The sequence below is a fragment of the Drosophila gunungcola genome, chromosome 3R, assembly GCF_025200985.1.
Source record: "Drosophila gunungcola strain Sukarami chromosome 3R, Dgunungcola_SK_2, whole genome shotgun sequence".
Lineage (NCBI taxonomy): Eukaryota > Metazoa > Arthropoda > Insecta > Diptera > Drosophilidae > Drosophila > Drosophila gunungcola.
This window is the reverse complement of record NC_069139.1, coordinates 25,933,332-25,951,941: the sequence shown is the minus strand read 5'-3', so window position 1 is coordinate 25,951,941 and position 18,610 is coordinate 25,933,332. Positions and strand designations below refer to the sequence as shown.

General features: G+C 37.4%; 1 protein-coding gene across 2 annotated transcripts in view; it reads right to left on the bottom strand.

Annotated features, from left to right (window-relative positions):
* LOC128266610 (homeotic protein proboscipedia) overlaps positions 1 to 18,610 on the bottom strand; it is a 39,409-nt gene that overhangs the window by 10,491 nt on the left and 10,308 nt on the right. For both annotated transcript variants that reach the window (XM_053003264.1, XM_053003257.1), the window contains one exon: positions 12,161 to 12,175. In XM_053003264.1, the coding sequence (XP_052859224.1) occupies positions 12,161 to 12,175 (15 nt within the window). The remainder of the gene's footprint in view (positions 1 to 12,160; positions 12,176 to 18,610) is intronic.

Genomic DNA, 18,610 nt, shown 5'->3' with positions numbered 1-18,610 from the left:
GGTGGAGATGGGGTGGATTGTGTTTTTGCATGTCTGCCAGATTGAAAGCGAATTAAAAATGGGAGCGAAAAAAAAACTGCTTAAAGCCTCATCGCAGTCAATGGAAAATTAATGTCGATTTAAACTCTCTTTCCCCGTCGGAAATTGATTTTCGTAAATAGCAAAACTAAACCAAGACTCGGCTCGAATGCGATTACTTTGAAAACCGCCTCTTCAGGTGCTGACAATACTTAGTTTCAGCCGATCCGCAGTGAGATTCCCGGACCACAATGGCCCATGAAAAGCTCTCCCGGTATTCGCAAACAATGGACAAGAAAGCGTGCCGCCTCCGAGCAGTAGAAACGAGAATGATTAGTCCCCTCAGTCTCAGTTGCATGAAAAATTATTTAACGAGTAAATTGTAAGACCCCTCCACACACCCTCCACCCATGCACACCAGACAAAGACAAATACCGGAGCTGAAGGCCAAAAATCAGCTTACGATCGTTTGAAGTCTGACACCTCCTGGAGCCAACTACCAACCCAGATTCACTTCACCATGAATGAAAGATGCCTGTTAGAGATGGGTGAGTGATTATACATTTACCACGGGTTTTCAGGGGCTAACGAATTAGGAATGGCGCTCGAAATTCTCAGAAAATTTATTTTTTTTTGTTTTTAATAATATTTTATTAGCTATCTGTTTGTAAACATATTATTAAAAGCACAAAGAAAATGGCTTTTTTAACTAATAAATGTTCTTGTCTTTTTATACACTGGCAGAGGATTAAAATATTTTCAGTAAGAAGTTTGCAACGCAGCGAAGGAGACATTTGTGACCCTATAAAGTATACATATTCTTGATCAGCATCACTAGGAGAGTCGATTTATATATATATTATATATAAATTTTGGAATGCCGAAGTTTGCTACCATTCTTGTTTGAATGAAGATTTAGTAAATAGATATATTTTAGGAAATGCGCGAATGTCAAATAAACAAGTGTAAAGACAACTAGTCAACAACTAGTGTCTAAAGATAACTTTCCTACTACAATCTTAATAATTTAAAGAATAATAAACGTTTAGAAAAACAGTTTAGTACATATAATTAATTTTTTTATCCTGATCTTGCCCCAATGTTTTTATTAATTTAATTTACCTGATTGAAGGTTTTTAGAGGTCGCTCTAATATTATTTGTTTAATAACTTAACTAAACCTTTGAAATTAAGGCCACATTAATACTGTTTGAAGCTTATGTATTAAAAAAATGTTCCTATCTTTGACAAAATGAAGTTAACATTTTTAAATTAAATAAACATGTATTTTATTTAATTTTGTTATCCATATGTAAATAATATAATTTGTTTTAAATGTTCATGATTTTAACAAGATTTTCTCAAAAATTGGGTTTTTTATATTTTAAATTAGATGATGAATTTTGGGAGTTATAACTATATCCGACACGTTACCACCTCTAACGACAATTGCAAAGCAAGAAGTAGCAGCAGCACCTTCAGCAATGGCCGACTTCTTAACGAAATATTTCTCTGGTTGCCTTATGATTAATCAATATTTTTGTTTGAGTTGCAACAAAAGCGTCGCGTTGCCAAGAGCCAAGTGGCAGTACCAGCGGCTAAGGCTAAGACGGGGGCTGGCACGGCTGAATGCCTCAAATACTGAATGACTGAAAGACTGAAAGACTGACTGACGATGTCGCTGGGATTTCTTTTCGGCTGCCGCATTTGACAGATCAACGTGTGCTGACAGCTTTTGTGTACGATCTTCTTCCACTTTTGTTGCTATATTTGTTGTTGAGCAATGCCTGAGCATAATTAATGATGCGCGGTTTTGGGCGCTTTTGAATTTGGCGCTGGCAATGGAGTTTCATTGTTTGATCGCATTGGTTTCACGCCACTCTGCCCACCGGATTATTCAGGAATACAGTGTGTTTGTGTGATCGGTCGCGATCTCAGCTGAACCGAGCGTAGTTCTGGCCTTTGATTGATCTGGCTACTGTTCATTTTCACGGTTTATTGCTGATGAGTTATTGAAAATCGAAACCAAAACAAAAATCACAGTAGTCGGATAATAATTGGCTTTGTTTGGAGGTTATGAGCTTCGAAAGCTGGGGATAATATGAAAATCAGTGAGAAATGCAAGGGGCAAAGGATATCTTTGGCTGAATCTAAAATAAAACATAAAATAGATTAAATGAAACTCCGTCCATACATAATCGATACATAAAATTTGTATTGTCTTATTAGAGATTTTAGGTTCATTTAGAGGTTTAAAGATTTTTATACTTTTTATGCATGAGTATGTATAGTCATTTTTGTTAGCATACTTGACTGTTGAAGCAGTCTTTTAAAAAAAATTTATAAGAACGTTTTATTTCGGTTTGTGAAAAATATTTTTAATTAAAAAAAAAAAGTCGTTTATATTTTATATATTTTTTAAATACATAACAAAGAAAAATGGTTTCTAATTAACTTCGTTTCTTGTTTAAAATTTAACTTTTGTTTTATTAACTAACCAAGTAAAAAAAAAGCTTAAGATTACTGGTCTTACTCTGGTCTCAAAAAAACATTAGGTTTAACAAATATTTGGATTATTTAAGTCATATCAATTTTCCCCAACCAAAATAAGTATTCCTAGATTTATTTTCCGCTCGATTTGAGTCACTTTTAAATGCAAGTAATTCCGGCTCCTGCGAGCCACCCCCTCCGGAATCTGATTCCCAAACGGGCGGATAAGGAAACCGCCAACTCACGGCTGGTCAACCACCAGAAATCCCGAACCGGAGACGTTCAAGGAAATTGCCGCGTTTCTTGGCAGGAAAACCCGACCTGTGGTCAGGCTGTCTCACCGCCTCAAGGCGCAAATGGAAATCTCGCGAATACAAATAAATAATATAAATACGGATTAAGGGGAGTGCGAGTGCGTGTGCGAGTGACTGGAAAAAGCGTAAAAGCTCGAGATGAAACCCCGCTTGAAACAACGAAATAATGCCTCATTTTTCCTTATCGCCGCAATAAAGCTGAATAAACGCTTAATTTCCATTTGTCTCGCAAGTGAATCGCCCTTAGCCAACTTCAGAGTGGCCGAGTCACTTGATGGGAAGGGGGATTTCTACTGGGGGACCGGGGACCGGTAGTTCCGAGATCTCTGGGCAACTGGCCACCCAGTCGGCTGGCCACATCACAAGGTACATTGTACTGGGGAGATGCAGGAAAAAACATTGCTGAAAAAATAAAATAAAAACCGTTTACACGCCAAGCTCAACTTGCTTTTTCTCTGGCAATTTTTCCTGTTCTTGGTTCTCTCCTTCATCATCGCCGTTTTCTTTTTCTACTTCTTGAAGCGGCATTTTTATCGCTTCGCAAGTTTTGCTTATTTTAAACACGAACAGCAACAACAGTCCCAAGAATAACCACAACAACAACCGGCGGCAAAAAAATATATTCATTGTGAAAAAAATTGGAAAAAGAGAAAAAGCAAAAGTCACTTCCGGCATGCCAAAAGGAAAACGCGAAAAGTCTGCGAGTGTACTAAGAATGAGGATGGGAGACCGAGAATAAGATGGACAACCTTATAGAGGAGTTGGGGGTAATAGCTAGTGGCCACAACTTGAAGACTTTCCTTCATCCAATTAGATTAAGAATATAAAAAAAACGGAGAACTTAAACATTTTAGAAACCTGCTTCAGAAATTAAATAAACAATCGGATGAAATGTAAAACGACAAAAATGATACTTTCTTACATTAAAGCAATTTATAACGCACGAGTAAACATTTTTATTTAATTAAATTTAGTATACCTGATTCTTACAATAAATGAAATAACAACGAAGTATGTGAAGTTCACTTATAAGTTTTACTGGTCAAGATAATAAATAAATATAATTTAATTTCATTACGGCATTTTTATTCTATTGTTTCTCATAAAAATGTCTGAACGATCTTGATAATAATGCATCTATAATACAAATAATTTTCGTATGCCAGATTAACTAAATACTTCCTCGTTTATAATTCCTTACTCCCATTCTATTTTAAATGGCTTATTACCAATTAACTTTATGTATTTACATTTTGCAACTTTCAAAGCTTTCAACGCAAACCACTTAATGTATATGACCAACCACAGAAAACTATTTAAAAATGCTATAAATCTTCGGTCGATCAAATGGCCTAGCAACTTTGTTGCCGGCTAACACAAATTGTTTAATTGACAGTGGTCGAATAATTAATACTCTATTGGGTATAAGCATTTTTTACTTTTTTAAATATAAACTACAAAGTTATATATGTTTTATTAAAGACTTATCTTTAGTAACTGAATTAAAATAATATTTATACATCTCTTAAAAGTAGATGTTATATTTTAAGATGTTATTTGCAAAAATTTTATAGTTTTTTGTCTTGAAAAATTGTATATTTAAATATAACATAAAAAAAATGTTGAAAAAGCAAACATATTTTCCGTTATTCAACCACATAACTATCCAGACATGTTTGAACTTTTTAGTTTTAGCTTGTCGTGTTGGCTAATCAACAAGTTAAGTTTAGCTTGCTGCAAGCTGAACGCACAGGCTTTCAGACCTGTCGCAAATGCAAATTAATTAACGGCTCCGACAGCAGTGGCTTTAATTGCCGGTCCGCACCATGTCGTTCTCCGACAACATGGCGTATGCGTGATGCCTCTGCCTGATAATTGAATTTCAACGGTGTCCGCATGCGTTCAACTTCAACTCGTCTAGTTGCAGCTGTGGGATTGGAGCTGGAGTTTCTGGTAGAGTTTCTGGTGGAGCTGCTGGTGGTGTAGCCTTAAATTTGCCACAAGCGCCGCCTTTTTGAAATGAGTTATGGACAGAGGGCAAGTTGAATCGCTGGGGCAGTAAAAATACGCATTTTTTCCCGCTAGGACACTAAGAATAAATACTGAAGAGAAACTCGACAGTTTTTAATTTTTTTAATTACTTAAATTTCCAACTCAATTCTAACAGCCATCCCATTTTTTTAAACATTTTACAAACATAAAAATTATCTTAAACAAACAAGTTTCTTCTGTAACATGAAAATATTATGTAAAATTCGTATGTCTTTTTAATTAATTAATTAAGTTAAGAAATATTGTATTCGCTGTTTCTTAACACACTGTGACTAGCACAATAAATAATAGTATTATATTGTAGTACTGTGATGTGAAACAAAAATAAGTTATAATAATAAAATAATATTGCTTTGTATTAAAGCAACAAATTCATCATTGTTTTAACAACTGCTCTACCAATTTTCTTTACAAAGATGGTTTTCTCTTAGTGCAGTGAGTGAATTTGTCCCCTAAAATATGATGTTCGTGTGGATGTTCCTGGCGTTGTTCAGGTTGTTCTTGTGGATAACGTTTCTGCTGCTGTTCGGTGGGCCTGTTCTTCGCTGCTTTCCTGCTCGATATTAACCCTCGAGTCAAAGTCTTGAGACATAAATCATTTAAATCACTAAAACATGCAACTGCCTGCCATTCGCCTTCTTCATCCTCTCGAGGTCCTTGTTCTATGGCAAGGACATTAAATAAATCGCCTGCTGCCAAATGTTTCTCATACGAATTTGCCTAAGCAACTCAGTTTTTGCCAAAGTTTTGCATTTTGTCTTGCCGCCAGTCAAAGTTTTCCGCCCCCTCCATTTTTGGGGGGTTTTCCGCTCCCCGATATTAGCTCTTACGTGGGTCGTGTCAGATGCATGTGTAGCTGGGGCATTACACACAGGTGGCGACATATGCTAAATGTCACATAGTTCCTCGGGCCGTACATAAACGTATGTACCTACGTATGCACGATATACGGACACATTTATTTTGCTTATTTATGCATAGCCTGGACATACAATCATATATCATTCGGGAGGGTGTAAGTCAATTGAGCTGGGGCATATTTCATGCAGTTGTTTTGAACTGATGAAACGATTAGGGCATGATTGGAAACGATTATTTGGTTGTCCACAGGGAGGACAATGGGGGATTAATATCCATAGATTCTCATTACGATATTTTTTGATAATATGTATGTATAATTTTTTACTTAAATGAGCAGACCAGAAAACGAGTCAGTAACCTTTTCCTAAACATGTAATGTTATTATTATTATTTTGTATTTTATATTTTATTTTGTTTTTTTTTGTAAATCTGATAAATATGTATATTATATACATTTAAAATCAAGAAGTTTACCCTACGGCTTAGAATGCTCCATCCAAACACAGAATATGCTCATCTGATACCAGTTTGCAGCATCAAATCGTTTCAAATAAAATTTCCAAATCATTCAAACGAAGGGAAAATCCACTCAAATGGAACATGTGTCTGTCAATGCCATCGATTCCATCCGCAAGGGAGGGATTTAAAACAAAAGGTGGAAAAAAACGGATCCGAAAATGTTAGCCCAACTCGGTGCAGTGGATGCGAAGGATGCGCACTGCCTTAATTGAAACCGTTTAAATTGCAATTAATCACCCGGCGGCGAGGATGGCACGAATGTTGCACAGTTGTTGCCGAGTGGCGCAGCGAATCCCCCCGGGGGTGGGGCGGGGGATAAGCCTTGGTGGGGAGAGGGTGGATGTGGGGCCTTCGCCTGAATTACTGTCACCGCAGTGACTAATTTTTATCCTTTTTTGTCCGCCACGAGCTGATTTCTTGTTTTAATTTGCCGCGAATGAAGGAGCCACTGGAGTAGAAGTTGCGGTAACTGTTTAATCGCTTTCGATATGCAGATTTAAGTTTGCGGTGGGTGGGAAATGGGGTGGCGTTTTGATAAGTGAAAATATGGGCGACAACCACCGCTACGATGCTGGGCGAATGAAAATCCGGTACACTTACATTATTTATTTTAGTAGGTAAGTAAATTTATTTCTCAGCAATAAAGCCAAAAATCAAAATTTATTATTTTATCAGCTAAAGGTGAGTTGTTTATAAATATGTTTGCATCGAATAAAAATTATCTGCAACAGTAAAAATTTTATAACAACTAAAAAAAAATGCAAGTCTAGCGAGTTTTTGCAAATGAATTTTTACATTATAAATTTTAGTTTTAGTAACCAAGTCTTAAAGTGAGTGGCCAACTAAGTCTATTTAAAGTAGAACAAATAGAACAAGTCGGTAAAAAAAAATTGGATAATCAATCTTGTCACTTGCTACTATTTTTTATTTTGTGTGAGACCATTTTCTTCAATTATTTTGTATTAAAGAAACTGTTTAAACAGATTCAAACTTAATTCATAATTAAAAAACTATTGTCTCTGGCGGTCTTGTAAATATTTTATATCATTAGTCTGGAGTGAATAAATAATTCAATATATATATATTTATAAAATTATATATTAGTTTTTATTAAATACCAATATTATAATTTTTTTTGTGCACAAAAGACAGTAAACGGGCGACCGATAACACCAACCCCAAGCCCCGGCAAACTCCGCCGGACGCACGCACCGGATACGGGATGCGGATGAAGGTGTGGGCGGGCCCGGACTTCAGGGGGTGGAGGGTGGCTCCTTTTTTTAAGTGGAAAAGTGGAAATAAATTAAAAATGGGTGGCATCGTCGAGGCAGCGAGTCTCGAACGCGTCTGCCACACGACGACAACGACGCTGCCGGCTTTGGCTCTCTGCTTTTTTGGTAGGTAAAACTTTTGGATAAAACAGTTGAACTTCAAAATGTGAATTTGATTAGGATATTTGCATAAAATTCTGTTTCTGCGCCAAGTACACACTCCGCTTCACATTCTCCCCTCCCCAAGAGTCGACCATAAAAATCCCCTGAACACAAGCGGCGGTTCGGCTGGGGATCCGACCTGAGTTGGAGCGTATGTTCGCTGCCGGAAACGGAAGTATATAAGTCAACCTAGATTTGGTTTAGTAGCAGCTCTGCTGATACCAAGGACAAATGGCCTTTCAGTCAGGAACTTGCTGACAGCCAGGGTAAAAGTGCTTTAAGGATTGCATTATTTAACTTTAAAGCAAAGTGGTTGGTTAAAAGTAAAGGTACTGGAGTAAAATATGTTGAAACTTGGGTGAAGCTCAAAATAATTATGTGTATTTATTCTGCAAATAAACTACTAATTTAAGAACCTGGTAACAGTTAGAAAAACCCTCTGAGTAATGATTTGATACACCTTTTTTGGTACTCATATTAGCTATTGATAATATTCCCAAATGTAAACTGGGTAGACATCATTCTTCACGACTTAGCAAATGGAAAACCATGTCTGAGAGTTGTCATCGTTTAAACCTCATTATTGTGCGATGTCCTTACGCAATCCTTACGAAACTCTTCTCCTATTAACATCCCTTTATCTCTGGCTTATCCCGCCTTATAAACGCACCCTCCCCGTAGAGTCACAATTAGTCTTGCCCATAACAGCAGCTAATAGTTCCGTAAATAGTTTTGGCCAATATTTACATGAGTTGCCTTCTGCCTGTGCTGCTTGTTGGTTTTGTTCCTTTTGTCTTTTGTGCCCATTGTGAAAATATTTGTCTTCGAATGGCCCATTGTCTCTGGCCGCCCTCCCTTCGCCAGCCACTCAGTGAATACACTCAAAAATGTTTTCGTAAATTCCAGTACAGAACTCAAAATCTAGGAAACATAAAGGGTCTTAAATTTGATCATTTTAGCATGGTTTTTCGAGTTTTAATAAAATAAAAAAATTTAATTAATTATTAAGAAGAATATTTTTGTAGGTATGCAAATATGTCCAACTTCTTGCAAGAATCTTGTTTTTTTTGTTCAAAAAGGGTTGCATTCATTCAGTTTTAAGCCCTAGTTTATGCTAAAATGACTTAGGAAAATGTAAAAATTGAAAAACAGTTTTTCTGAGTGCACACGCATCGCAGTGGTCGACGTCCATCGCTGACATGCGTCTGTCTCAAGCTCGTCGTCTTCCATCCGCTTTCTGGTCATATCTTTAGGTCTGTGTCTGCGTTTATATCTGACTCTACGACTGTTTCTGTATGGGTAAATGTATCTGTGTCTCCGCGTTTTTCTTGCCGTCTGCCTTACAAAACGTGTTCATTACAATCCGCTTGCCGTTGCTTCTGCTGCAGCCGCTGCCGCCGATCGGCCAAATGTGTCAGAGCTGAAACGTCATGATTAATGATGCAAACATGTGGGCCCGTCTCCGACTGCGACTGCGACTTCGAATCCCAGTCCGGCTGTGAGTCCGGCTACCTCTACCACTACGGCTCGACTGCGTTCAGGGGGCAGAGACAAAAACAGCCCGAGGACAGGGCAGGGCATGGGAATGAGACTGGGATTGGAAATGGTAACGTTTCATCAAGGTAAATTAGAAGACGAGACACCCAAAATGTAAACATCGAACTGGGCAACACTCGGACATTAGGCGAAATTAGAAATTAATCCTGCCACTGCGCCACAGATGGAAATACTTCCAAGGGGGAGGGTGTGGGAAGATCCCAGTCCGAAGGTCTGAGCGTGGGTAGAGCTCTTTTTTGTCTACTTCTTTTGGGGGCGGAACTTTAGAGGTCAGGATAAATTAATGGGAAATCCTCATGACTGACAAGCCGGAGTAATAGCATATACACATATCATAGATGATCTATCGAAAGAGGCGCTGGTGTAAGAAGAGCAATCGAGGAAGTCTTAAATTATATTGCAAGAAGGATAACATGAATTTTTTTTAGGAAAGTGCTTATAGGAGATTTGTAGTTGACTGCACCCTTAAGTTTTCCTTTCGTGTTTCGTACTAAAATAGGTCTGCCAACCATTAAATCCGTTGATGTGAAGAATAATAACATTTATAATTTATATATATTTATATATTTGGTCTAACATTATCAACAAAAGGTGGACAAAAAGTAACGCTTTTCAGAACTTATAAACATAGTGCCCAATGACATAAAAAAAGAATAGCATGCCCACAAGATATTTGATTGTTAAAACGGGTTCAAGTTAAGGGAAATAACTAAATGTTGAAAATAAATAATAAACACTGTGACTCCACACGTGCAGTTAGTAACCGCTTTGGCTAACATGTATGAGGCCTATGTGACACATCGTGTCCTTCCAGTGTGGGTGTTGGTTATGTCCTGTGAAATAACCAACCCACAGCCAGCCAATTACAACACGACAATGCGCTGACCTCAACGCTGCTCCTGCCCACACATACACACACACACGTACAACCTTAAGGCAGAGTGGTTACCGTTTTGTGGCTCAGCAGGAGTTGCTAGGTTATAAGGGGTAACTTGGTGGCAGGAGCAGAGGGTGGGTAGAGCCGGCGATACAATAATTGCCCTGGGCCAGCGCCTCCGACCGCCGCCAGTCGTCAGTCGACATTGTTGCGGCTTAGCTTGAATTAAGTACACTAAAAGAAATGCTACAAATGGACAATCTCCATAAAAGTGATCTGATTTAATTACGATTATTAGGTCTGGCAATTACTCAGTAGCTTTTCCATTAAACTTAAACTAATCCTCTTTACACAGTCTGATTTCTCAGATGACTCTTTCCATTTATATGAGATTATATATCTACCGAAAATCTTTTTGAATTTTATATCTATCTCTTTTGACCTGTATTATTATTAATTATAATACAGCTCAATTAATTCGCTGTTGTCATCCTGAACACAATTGAACTTTGGTTCAACAGACACTAAACACTTTTTTTAGAAGAAATGATCACGATCCAAAATAATTGTAATAATGTTTGATTCGATTAGATTCAATTCGTTAATACAAAATATAAAGTGTTAAGACCTTTGCAAAGGTTTTGTTTATTTAAAAGAAGTAATAAAAACGTTTAGACAAGCGTTTTACCAACACAAGTCAGAACTTTTAGGATCTTGTTAACTCGTTTTACCTCTAACCGTATCAGAATACGGTTGGCACCAGCAAACATAAATGTTTGAAATATTTACATACATAAATATCAAAGTATGCAAATCGAACAGTTCTTAAAAATAAACTATATTTGGTTATACATAATGATCTCAGGGCTACAAAACCCCCAATGTTAAACAAATGGTTTATTACACATTTTTCTAAGTGCATAATCAAAAAAACAAAAACGTGAGCTAAGAAAAAAGGCAGACCGACAAGAACCACTACCACTGTCTATAAAAAACCGCCATGGCCCGGTCTTTCATTCATACTCGAGCTCAAAGCCATGCCATGGAATGGCCAGGTCGGAAAACCTGACATGTTCTTTTCGATCAGACAACGTCCACCACCAAGGGGCAAAAAAGTAATGCGACGAGGTGGGTGAAACGGGGGGTCGGGGGAAGGGTATGTCATTGTGGGTATTCGGGCAAGTGTTGTGCGCGTGTGTGTGTGGAGTACCTCAATCATGTAATTATTTCCTCCGCAACAAAGCCCAGAAAAGAGAGTGAGAGAGAAATGGCGGGCTTTGCTGGTGTGTGTGTGTGTGGGCCAACTTAAACTGGTAGCGTGTTTGCGGCTCTCTCTCTCCCTTTTCAGCAAACAACAAAAAACACGAACAAGATTGGTCTACATATATTTCTTAAATTATATACACTCACACACACGAATATATAAAAACTTTCGTGTTTTGTTACTCAATTTGATTCAGGTAAAATATGTATTTTTCCCACTCTGTGTTTCTTTATTTTCAGCGGTGTTTGCGTTGTCTTGCCTTCCCCCGAAACCAAAAAAAAATATAAAATAAACCCAAACTTTGGTCACGAACATGAAAAAGCGACGTTTCCGTTGAACCGTCTCCAAAATGGTCGCCGCTTGATTGGCTCAGTTTTTTCTCAGTTTTTATGGTTCATTTTGGACTTACTCTAGATGATTTCGATACACAAGATGGTCGTCACAACTTTGGCAGATTTTTTCCACAGAAACGATATAGTAATTCGGATAAGCAAATTTTCAAGGGAAACTGCTGAACAATAATTATAAAAATTCCCATTTTTCGTTTTGCGGCTTTTGCACAAATTTCTGTAGGCCGAACAGAAATTGGTATAATAAGATTTAATCAGGCTGCTGCGGTTTGGGCCCCCAAATTATGTGTTCACCTTGAAGAATCTCTCACAACGAATGCAAAATGTTTTTAATCATTTTATACTTTCAGCCAATCCGAGAATTTGATGGTCTGTGGTTGCAAATATTGCGTGAAAAATTGTTTATTTGGCGGGGCAAGCACTTACTTATGGAGTTATCACCTGGAATGAGAAGAGAAAATATTAAAATTAAAAAAGGCGTATAAATAAAAAGAAATATACAATTTTTGTGAATTCGAAAGTTATTAACAGAGTGGTTTTCTGTAAACGCATAAAACCCATTTACATATTTAAATTGGATCAAGATATCTGAAGCTTATACTGATACAATCAAAGCTCCTTATTAATCAGAAAGATAAAATTCATTAAGAATAAATGTATACACCAAAAATGTACATCTGTAATATATATTTTTCGAGTCATCGATTAAAGAAAATGGTACCCAAAGTTAAAAAGTTACGATTTTGATAATTTTTAAAACTTCAAAACAAGTAAACGAATATTTCTTCTTGAAAATATCAATTGTTTAGCCAAGTGCAACTTTTTGGCATATATAAAAAAATTAGTTTTAAACATTTTTAATATTCGGAATTTTTTTCTAAAAAAATCCGCTTAAAAATCCTAATATTGTGTTTAATATTTTATCAGATTCGGAATTATACTTTCATTAATGTAAAAAAACTAATTGTTACGTTTTGACACACAGTGTCATTCGAGACAAGATAGAGCCTTATAGTAGTAAAATAAATACTTATTTGATAAAATATTCTGGAAGCCATTACAGCTCTTTAAGTATTTTGTAAAAACTCTGGAGTTTAATGGATGCTTAAGCGTAAATGACATACTATACATCCAGATGCACGAAAAAATCATTATGTGCTTATTGAGGTGTGTAAATATTTTAAGACTCCATTCACCTGCAAATGTGCATGCTTGGCTGCCCCAAAGTAAAGGACCTCAGCTTAAAGTATTAAGACATGATTTTTGTTTATCTTTTTTGGTGACAAAGTTGCCAACAACTTAAGTATAGCTATATAATATTGGCTAAAAACTTTCTTTCTGGAAGTTGGTTCGTATCAAGAGTGGAAAATAATTAACCTCAAAGTTCGGTAAGCGGAAGTTTCCCAGCCGGTTTGACATGGTCAACACATGCAGCACGTAACGAGCGGTCAAGTGGCGGTACTTCCCGTCCCCACTTTTACCCGATCCTGTCCTGGAACCCAGCTTCGTAACAGAGAAGTTTCGATGGCAAAAAAATAAGGAGGAAATCCCTGCCAGGAAGGTCCCAAGGAAGCGCAGAACTTCTCTCACAAGTACAAGTCTATTATTCGAAACAGGGACGAGGTTCAAAGTAAGGGGTTGTAAGCGGATCACGACGATGATGATGATGGGCAAAGGCAAATAAAACCATGCTGTCGGAAATAATAGCGTCTAGCCTGGAACTTAATTCCTACTGGGCTGGGTTCTAGTCTGTACCCCTCCCATTTCCCACCCTTTCCTATCGAACTGCTGCCAAGTTTATGCAGTTTCATAAGCAATATTTGATATTTTTCGTGCAGCGGCAGCAGCTGCGTGATTAGCAAATATTTTTGTTTGATAATCAGCGAACATTCCCATTTCTATATGCAGCTGATGCGAAGCTCATGAATATGACTGGGCACTTTGTGTGGCCATTTCGGATATTTCTGTTCAAGATGGAACAGGCTTTAATGGGTGGAGCTGCAGTTACATCCGGCTCTTTGGGCTTTTCTTTTTGATTTATGGACAACTCAAGTAACTACCTTTATGGGGAAAGTATTCATTCTACATCGGTGTTCAAAGGGTATTTTCCACGATATTATATTTTTAAAAGTCTCAATACCTTGAGTTACTTTTAGAAATAAAATAACTAAAACGTTTTCTTGTTTTTTTTTTTAAGTGGCAAACAATTTTCCCTAAAAACTTTTAGACTACATTTTTCCCACAGCACACTTTCCCTTAAATCCCACCTTAAATTACCAAGTGACCCCAGTAGACACTTTCTAATCATACTCAAAGACCATTTACCTAATTGAAAAGAATGTAGTGAGCTATCTATCCATCTGCGAGTATTGTGTCTGTCCGTGAATATTTTGCAGTCTAAAGTTTCTGTTTCGCTTGATTCCCTAGCCCAGGTTCGATTCAAGGCAACGGCTTGGACAGTTTTCGGTGCGATTCCGCTCGGCACTGCCATGGCCATTGCCATTTCCATTTGGGGCTGCTCAGGGGCGAATTCGGCCTGACTGACAGGGAGTAGGTGTGACCGGGCTACTCATTCATTCTGACAGTTTTCCCACCCACTCTTGCACACGAAACGCAATTTGTTGTATTGTGGGCAGTGCCCCTCGAGCAGCAAGACACTCAGAAAAGAATGTAACTTCAAAAAAATTTAAAGATTACTACTGGAGCAAAAGTTGTTTATATTAAATGTGTAAAACCATATTTTATTAAAAAAAAATATATATATTTATTTTGTTTGTAACCTTAAACTTTTTTAAAAAAAACGAAATTTATTTAGAGATTAACAAAACAAATAAAAAATAAAGGTATATTTTAAATTAATACTTAAATAAAGTCCAAAGTCATTCCTCAAAAACGCACTACATTATACATTAAATTTTTTGTTAAGTTAAAAGCATTAAACACCGAACTGTAAATAAAAAAAAAACATGTAATTTATATTAATAGATAAAAAAAATTTTAAACTTGTTTGCTATTTTTCAGTGGAAAAATATAGTAAAATCTACCAAACACAAACGACAGAAGCTGTGCCTAGTCTCTAAATTAAATTCTGAGCTCTCTGAAATTTTTCGGTGTGTAAAAGAACCACCACTTTAAATAAGAAAAAATAAAAGAGAGACAGGTTTGCTTGTGGCGCCAAAAACATTTCTCGCAGGTCGCAAGTCGCGTGTCTCTGGGCTTTCATTTCATTTCTCCCTCTGTCTTTCTTTTTTGTTTTTCGGCTCTTGCAACTAATTTTCATTTCCAACAGAGTGCACCTTTCGCCGGCAGTCGAGTTGGAGAGGTGGGACTGGGTGGAAATCTTATTAAAAAGTGAACAGAGTGCGATAAAATTGAATTTGCATTCAAAAGCCATTAACCGCAGCAGTCACTCAGCCTGCTATCCCCTTTGCACTTTCTAAGAATTTAAAAAATAAAACGCAAAGAATATAGAGATGGCGAAAAAATCCTTGAACTCAGCTTTAATGCCAGATATACAAGGTATTTTTCCAAATTTGTTTGAGCCAAGGATTATTATTATTTTGCGCACATTTTGTTGACAGCTGTTGGCTATAAAAATCTATACGTGATATAGAGATATCAATAATTATTTTATATGTGTGCTTGGTAATAATCATGAGTCTTTTCACTTGGCTGGAAAAATATTATTTTAATTGCATATCAATTTCACGCTCTTTAGACCCCATAACACAATATTCCCCGTGGCCGCCATTCAATCAGCAGCGAAGCAACAAATTGTTCGAAAAGCCATTTGGCCAATGATGTGAACGATGCGTTTATAATAATCACCACCCGCCGCGCACCTGCCTCCCCTCTTGTCGCCTCTTCGGCCACCTTCAACCACCCATTTCGAATTAAAGCCAAACGATTCGGGCTATTATAAAGCCCAGAGAACCATGTTGTTCGACTCCCACTCCCCCTGATTTCCATCTCTCTTCACCTCTATGGGTTCGCCCTATTGGTTCATAATTGTCCCACTTATTGCTATTTTTATGGCATATTACATCTAGCACGTTCGGCTCCGTTCTGTTCCATTTATGTGAGCTGTGTACGAATTTCAATTAATAATAACTCCAAAAGAGTTGTAATCACCGAAAATAAATGTGTGCATCTTTGTCAATGTGCATGTGTTACATACATTTTTTTGTGGGTGTTCAATAAATTTAGTTTATTATGCGTAGCGAATCAGCCGCAATGAGGGACACACCTGGCTTGCAAACTATGCATTTTAAATTCTACATTTTTACATAGAATCAGGTTTAATTTTATGTTGAAATAAAGTGGCTAGAGCATTTAATCAAGACAATTTTTGAATCGGTTTTAATGTAGTTATGCTTTCGAAATGGAAAACTATGGGGAGATAATGGATTTCCGGTCAGAATAAGTACTAAATTTATTAAATTAAGTGGCAGTTTTTAAACATTGCCCAGAATATCCTTTCTCTTCAAATCTCGCTTTAAAAAACCATCCCCATCCCAAATGGGAACAGAATCCATCGATCAACGAGTTGATCAGATTGACATAATTATTGGTCTGCTGTATTGCTTCGCTCATCGCATGTCAATTAAAATCACAATTTTCAATGCAAATCAATCAGGGACTTTTGGACTTGGGCTTAGCTGCGTTCAGCAGTTAAAGTCAACCACCGAACAACAATTGATGTATTGCCCAATGGACTTGTCCTGCCATGAGATGAAACGATCAAAAAGGTGGAGAGTGAATGAGACTTATTTTTTGGCAAACATGTCAGGCCGTTTACAGATGACAAATTCATTTTTAACACGACACAAAAGTGAAAACCAACTGGGAAAATATGTTTTCATATGGTCGTGTGTGTATGTGCTCATCGAAAAGCTCACAATGGGACATTGCAGGGCAGAATTCCCTGAGAGTCGCTTATGTGGTCTGTCTGACATTTGACTGTTGCCGCCCTCTCGGACAATCCTTGTGTCCTTCGGATGTAACATGTGCACCTCGCCTGTATCTCACACAGTGATAGATAGCAAATACAAAATTAAAGATTCGCCTTTAGTCTGCATTAAACGGAAGCTTAGCCCAAAAAAGGTCAAGTCCAGAATGATGGATGATGCTGTGACACTCGCTCACACTCGCAGAGTCTCATACCAACATATATATGGAGAAGCATCCCCAAGTGACATCTTTCGCTCTTTTCGCCCTATTCAAAAATTGCTGCCTGGCGTTTTGGGGTTGCAAATGCTTCGAAGTTCTTCAATACTTCCAGTCCTTATCACAGGTAGCCAACTTAATATCCGCTTTTAAAATATCCCATAACTTTTGCTATCTCTCCGCTCATCGCATAAATAATATCTGTTAACATTGCCCAACAAGCCACAAATTAAAAACTACAAGGAGCACTAAAAAAGATGGGAAGTTCTTGAAAATTTACGAGCACCGGAATCACGTGTCAACCACGCGCGTTCTCGGTTTCAGTTTCAGTTCCAGTTTCATCCAACCCCCGCTCTCACCTCGTTGAAAACCAGGCAGAACCCAACCCAATCCAATCCGATCCCGAGGACGAACCCCTCCCAACTCAGGAGTTTCCGCAGCTGTAGATATGATGCATGACTCGACGGAAAGCGGTGTCGTTGTCGCTGTTCCTGCCAGTCGTCCTTAAGGATTCACGTGCTAAGCGTATGCGAATTTAAATCTGTTTGCTGCTGCCGCCACCGAATTTGAATATAGCCACGAACGGAAGAAATCCTTTGGGCCTGCGGTTCGCCGTTTGAATATAAAACACAGGGGAAGTCAACAGCCGATGACAAACAGAAAATCCATTTTCACACAAACATTAGTTTTATTTAAATCACACTCACATCGAGGGTTACAGGAGGTTACAGGGGTTAACCAGGAGTTGGGCTATCATGTGAGTGTGTGGATGTGATTTCTTCCTACTCGTCCCTGTTGACTTTTCACGCTCCTTTAAATGCCGTTTAATGTGCAAATATTGTCGAGCTTCGGCAACATTAATCACAAATTTTAAACGAAGGTACACTTTTAAATGTATTATGCTGTTTCATAATAATTTTTGAGTGTTGACAGCAATGATTTTACTATGAGCAGCTTAGGTGAATGGATACAACAAGAAATGTTTTTTTTAAGAGAAAAGATTTCTGTTTATCCAGCTTAAAGTTAGAAACCTATATAGACAAACAAAATCCAGTAAGTGATCTTAAAGTTTACTTTAATTTAATAAAACAAATTTAAAATTAATTTTAAATTAATTTAATAAAAGAATATATAAAATATTTTCAAAAACACGTATTTTGAAAATATAATGTATTATATCAAATGTAATAATAACAAGCGATAGTGTAAATATGAATGATCGTTGGCATATTTAAGAGCTTGGTGTATCGCGAAAAGATCTAATAGTGTACTCAATACATATAATTTCAGTTTTTAGAACATATAAAATCTGAAAAAAATTATAAGCTTGCTTGGCTTATGCAATTCACCGGAGCGCAACTTAGAAGTCAGATTCAGTAGTCGACAATCGGCCCGTGCGTGATGATAATTTATGACATTTTACTGTCTGGACTTAGTTTTTACATTTTTACAGTCATTTGTCTTTGGCAACACCCTCGACTGAACCTGGCTAGTAATTACTGCAGTTCGCCTGGCTCATTGATAAGTAAAACTGTGTTTCATGCAAAAACTTGGTAATTTATTAATTTATTATAGTTGTTAGGGTGCGACCCCCACCTCTGTAGCCGTAACCGTAAACAAAAGACCCCCCCGAGGTTTCGTTGAAGTGGAATGCAGTGCGATTAACTCAGAGTTGAGTTATTTACTGGGGCTGGGGCACGGAAATAAATA